The sequence below is a fragment of the Thunnus albacares genome, chromosome 18, assembly GCF_914725855.1.
Source record: "Thunnus albacares chromosome 18, fThuAlb1.1, whole genome shotgun sequence".
Taxonomy (NCBI): domain Eukaryota; kingdom Metazoa; phylum Chordata; class Actinopteri; order Scombriformes; family Scombridae; genus Thunnus; species Thunnus albacares.
Window position 1 is genome coordinate 12,134,729 of NC_058123.1, and position 6,000 is coordinate 12,140,728.

General features: G+C 39.7%; 1 protein-coding gene across 2 annotated transcripts in view; it reads right to left on the reverse strand.

Annotated features, from left to right (window-relative positions):
- The window catches only part of nedd4l (NEDD4 like E3 ubiquitin protein ligase), a 52,536-nt gene extending 47,228 nt beyond the window's left edge, over positions 1 to 5,308 (reverse strand). For both annotated transcript variants that reach the window (XM_044332876.1, XM_044332875.1), the window contains exons 1-2: positions 4,956 to 5,308; positions 2,653 to 2,726 (exon numbers count right to left, since the gene is read on the reverse strand). In XM_044332876.1, coding sequence (XP_044188811.1) covers positions 2,653 to 2,726; positions 4,956 to 5,000 — 119 coding nt within the window. In that variant the 5' untranslated portion in view covers positions 5,001 to 5,308. The remainder of the gene's footprint in view (positions 1 to 2,652; positions 2,727 to 4,955) is intronic.
- Positions 5,309 to 6,000: the final 692 nt, after the last annotated feature.

Genomic DNA, 6,000 nt, shown 5'->3' on the forward strand with positions numbered 1-6,000 from the left:
TGTGTATCTAACTTGATATTTAAAATAGCATAGTACCAGTGTGGCAATGTTTTCAAGAACTGCAGCCTTCCTGTGGGTAAAACAAATGTGCAGCAGAAAGGATGGTTGGATATTCAAACTGTAGCAAATACATACATTTGCTACAGGGGCCAGACATTTAATTTAAACCCATTAAAAATATAATGGTAATAACCCTAAAATTAAGCCTTTTACTCACAGAATGATGCATTTTGCCTGGACTAAGAAGGAGCAAGTTCATAAGAATGTTCACATTTAGCAGATGAACAAAACATTAACTGATTAGCAATGTCTGATGATCACTCAGTGTATTATTAATTGATCACACTGTTCTTGCACTGCAAGTACAGAGAGGTAGGTAAATAAAACTATAACCTCAACACACTCAACACACTTCCAGAGAGGGATATTATGCAATGTCATATAAAAGGTGTGATAATAGTGGGTCAGAAAACATGAGACAAAGGCCATTTGATAAACAAAATGCTTCAAAGACTCTCAAAAGTTTAAGCAGTTCATTTGTGTCTTCTCACATGTGGGAACACATGTGGTGTGTATAATTATTAGTCAAACGCTTTTATCTAGAAAAACTGTAATAGAGGTAGGTTATGAGTAGGATAGCAGAGGCAGGTAGGTAATCATTGATTAACACTTGGGGAGTTCAAGGTCTTTGTTTTTAAGTAGAAGGAATGCAGTGAAAGTTCACAACACTGTGCTGTCCGAAGCTGAATGGACAGATTGAAGGAGACCCTCGAAATCAAAGAGCGTATACGCAATACCGAAGCTTAAGTTTCTGTAATTGGTCTTACATTATGAGTCAAACGTTCAGACACACCTTCCCATTCACTTGAATGAGAAAGTATGTCCAAACTTTTAACTGGTACTGTATGTTTGCTTTTCTCATATAAATGTCCCTGACAAATAATTAGTGTTGACTGAAGTGTCTTATGTAGCTTAAATATGGTATATAACAAAATGGAACTGTTACAAAAATGACAAGACATGTTGTATTGAGCTTTAGAGTCCCAAACACAAGCCAAAATATTAAAATATTAAAAAAGGCGCCATGTCAGAGGACTCTCATTTATAAAACAGTGCGTAGATCCATACTAAAAGTTCACATGTGCACACAAGTCGAAATTGGTGTGCGAAAAAAAAAGAAAATCGGATTTATAAAATCGTGCGTACACACGAATGCACGCATTTATCCCTTTATAAATCACAGCCCACCTGGAAATGTACGCATGTGGATCAGCCTCATATCCAGCCCTCTACACACCCACATTCAAAAATAAATGGTCAGTGCAAAAGTATTCATAAATATTGATGTGCATGTGTTTCTTTCGCCGCATCAATCAGTCTCTCTGTCTTGACACCTGACCAACAGTACGTGTACTTGTCACTTGCACTCGGGCAGCTGCAGAGGAAGGACAGCAACAGCTGTGAACAGACTTTAGATTAATGTTTTATTTCCCCATTTTCAGACTTCATGAAGTTAAGTGTGTAACCCAAAACAACCATATACAACTTCAATAAACATTACTGTGCATCGTAAAGTCAGACATCTCTGGTTAATTCTTACCGGACACCCTGCAACGGGCCAGTTCCTAGTTAACCAATTTTAAATAGTTTTTATACCACACACTCAATATTTAAAAACACAATAAACACTGTATTCATTTATATTTACTCCAAACTCCAGCATACAGGTGTTTCTCTAATTTACATAGTCCATATATGAGTGCAGGTGGTGAAGATGTGCCAGTGAGGTGACTGGAGAGGGCAGAGTGTGTGGAAACTAAAATCATAACTGGTGATACATGTACAGTATTAGAAGATATTATTAAAGATCTATTAGTGCTCTTATCTGCATTTTTGAGTTACGTTTGATGTGGTCATGGATTTCTACAACCGATGGTGATAATTTCACCAGTTAAGTCAATGCGGTTGAGGTGAAAAGGAATCAGTACAGTCACGCTTAATGTCGGGGAAAAGTGAGCCAGACTTTCCTGAATCCTGCCACCTGCCACATCATGACATCATTCGTTTCAGCAGCTGCCGTGCTGCTCCACAACTGACCCACTCCTCTGAGCTCCGGGGGTGGGGAATGTGATGGTGAGACAGCGCTGATGAAATGTTCAGCTGACTCTTATTTAACATTTGAGTTGGCTTATATCTTTTCAAATTGAAAGGTGCTTATGGAACAGTTACGGCTCACAACAAGTGCAAGTACAAATAATACTGCTGGTTTCAATGTTATTGATAAAGTGGATCTATAATTAACATTTAATATGAAGTGAAATTAAATGTGTAAGAGGAATCATTATACAATCTGGCTTCAGTTCACCACCTCACCATCTGCTTCACCAATTTCTCCTGTCTCCAAAATGTTTACACACATTGGTCAGAGTTTACGTACAGATTTGCACATTCTCCCGTCAAGTTTGTTTTTATAGATCACAAGTTTTGCATGGGAAATGGCGCACGCCTCTTTCAAGCCCTGTTTTGTGCATACGCAACGGTTCTAAATGAGACCCCAGGCCTCCACATCGTTCTCATAATATGACATGACCTCTGATGAAAAAATAGCATCTTCTGGTGTTGTCTTAAAAAAAAAACTGCTTTGATGCTCACCTGGCTCCAATGATGTCTTTCTTCGCCAAATCAATTCCTGCAATGACCTTAACCCGCAGCACTCTCGTCTCATGCTGCAGAAGGGAGAGATGAAGCATCAAGACATTTCATCAAACTCACGTAAAAATGATCTCATAACCCCACAATCAAACCCCCTCAAACATTTCAAGCTGCTGGCTGCATAAACCTCCTATTTTTTTAAGTCAATAACCCTGACCTAGATATGATATGCGAGTTGTATCAGAAAAAGCTTTCAGCCCAGAGTGACCCCAACATTTAGGGCCCGTCAGATGACATAAAATAAGCTCAATTTAAACACTAAGTTCTGAAATGATTACTCAATTAGATGATTGACAGAAAAATAACCACCAAATATTCTGATCATCAATTAATTGTTAAAGGAAAAATACCAAATATTCCATAGATTCAGGTTCTCAATTGTGAGGAGTTGTTACTTGTTTTTATCTTATTTGATTAGTAAACCTAATATCTTCGGGTTTTGCAGTGTTGGTCAGACCAAACAAGCAATGTGATGACATCAACTTGGGCTTTAGGAAATTGTGATGAGCATTTCCATTAATTGATTAATCAATTAATCAAGAAAATAAATGTCTAGTCTAATGTGGACTATTATCTATGAGTCTTATGATCGATATAATGTACACGTCTCTGCATATTTTTCATTTTCAAAACATTGCTTCTTGGTAGGTAGGTTTAATACGACTGTACATAAAGGCTGACAACAGATTCTGTCTGTTTTAGTTATGACAACTGCAAGAGAACAGAGAAAAGGAGGTGACTGGGGCAGGAGTCCAGACCAGCCCAGCTGTTGCCTTGGGCCATGGCCTTGATCTGAGGGCGTAACATTACTGAATGTTTACCTCATAGTCACAGGAAGTACATTGTCTCATGGAATGTAGGCCCACAATTGTCTTAAAACTTTTACTTGGGGGGGACTACTTGGTGTGGTTTTAAGTCTGTAATATGCTGAATGCTACCCGAAAACTAGCCAACCCTTTCCAAAGTGCCCTTTGTTGTAGTGTGGAATGTTGTTATAGGCATGCCTTCCCCTCCACTAATGAGTGACAGAGAGACAGGGCAGCTCAAATTTATGAAAGTGAAAAACGTGACCTAGTCAAGACAGCAGAACAAACACAAACACTGTCTGAGTTAGATTACTCATACCCCATGAATTAATATATGACTGTGTATCTCATGCTCTGATCTCAGACATAACATTTTAAGTATTCAGGCAGAATTTCAAATTTAATGGATTTTGGAATATCTATCTAGGTATTGGCCAGTTCACTGTAACATGCATCTGCCAAGAAGACATACTGTATATCCACTAAATTGGCTTCTAAATAATATAACACACTGTGTAAAACACCTAACAATTTGCACATCGTCAGTTGCCACATGCAAATCTCTCTCTGCAGTGAGTTTAGTCTACTGATAAAAGCAGAGGACAACCTCAACACTCAGTCACACCCCTATTTCCCCTTGAAAACTCCCCCCCAAAAAACATTATCTTAAGTCATCCACCCAGATCAACTAAAAAAAATCTCCAGCTTTACTATTCCTGATTGCATTAGTAATGTAGTTGGCTGATATGACAGCTGTTCGGTTGGCAAATTGTTTTGTCAGTCACTCGATGCTCTCATGTTTAACTCGTAACGACCGTGCTGTCATGTAAAACAACGTTTCAGTTACACTATAGCATCTCTTCATACTACATTATTGATGCATCTCTGAGTGTCAAAAGGCGACACGGAGTTCACTGCACAAGCGGATATCGATCTCATCGGCCAGTGCAAAACATGCATGCAGCAAAACGTACATGCCCCCCCAGCTTCAGTCTTCAAACTGGTTTAGTGGTCAGCTTACCATCAAACATATTTGATTACTGACAAGAGGTGGTAAGCTTGTAATGCCATCCAACCCTCTACCCAATAAACGAATCGATTTTTCCTATGCACATCTGTGCTTCAAAATAGCACTTTAAAGGTACTAGTTAGTCGAACTACAAGTCTTTCATTCGTCAAATAGAGGTTTGCTCGGTCGAGTTGAACGGTGCAATATCGGGGCTCTGGCGGCAAAGTATTGCAGTAGTTACTGAAATTAAGGTAGGTAAACTAAAGGCTGGAAATTGACAGCTGCCTGAACATTACTACGGAATGTGGGTGAGGGCTTGTTAGCTTGAATACCAGCTAACGTTGACGTTAGCTATGTCTGGCTGCAGCCCCCCCTATTAGAGACACTTATTCGTGTCTGCTGTCTGCTTTGTTGGGATTAAAGCTTACCTCATCTTCTGAAAGTCCATATATTGGCTCGTAATTCGTAGCCATATAGCCTGTGGTCCACGCTTTACACACAAAAACAAGCCGCCTGACAAAGCTAGCTGGCTAGCCTTGAACAATAAAGTCCCACTTTCCTCTCTGCGGTGCGGTGGTGGTCAAATCCACGATGACACCGAGTCGTTGGCACGGCACAGGTGTTCGGTTCACTGCAAAATAACTTAACGTAATCCTCGCCAGCGTCCAGGACACAACTTGGAAATGTAAAAAAAAAACTGTGTCCAGAATGTTTCGACTGAGACAAATCGCTTTTGTCAACTCCGAGCTTTACCCCCCCTCCTCGAAACGTTGGTTGTGACACTTGACTTCCTTCTAACAGCTAAGCCAATCATGTGCCAGCAAGGCGTGATTGCTGACTAAATTAACCAATGAGGTGCTTCGTGAATTTCCCTAAGCTCCTCACCGACCAATTAAATATGGAGAGGGCGTGGAGCAGGAATGTGTCTTGTGTGTGTGTGTGTGTGTGTGTGTGTGTGTGTGTGTGTGTGTGTGTGTGTGTGTGTGTGTGTGTGTGTGTGTTTTTAAACCTAATTTTCGGGGTGTGTGAGGTTGTGTGTTGCAAAGCAACTAAAATTTATCATTGTCAGGATTTTTTTTAGCTTTCCATGGAATAAATGATGTCATTATTTCCAGCTAACTAGTCTCATTAAGGTCCGTACACAGAAGGAACCAGATTAGATCAAACTACTGATCCGCAATTTACCGTGGAAAATTAAATGTGTTTTTTATTTTATTACAAATAATTCATTAATGATAGATTATGCCATCTTTATCAGTTCCAGTGGGCGGGGGATTGCAGTGTTACAGCAGCCAAGTCGCCCATAAATCACATAACACAGGGCTGCTCAAAGTAGGTAGAAAAGAATAAAGCAATAAAAGACTATATAAATCTGAGCTAGAAACGAAATTAAAACTAAAGACTGAACACAGTGACGGTGCCTGTCATTCTGTAGGTCTACATGGCTTATGCAAGTATAATAGCCATAGCCTG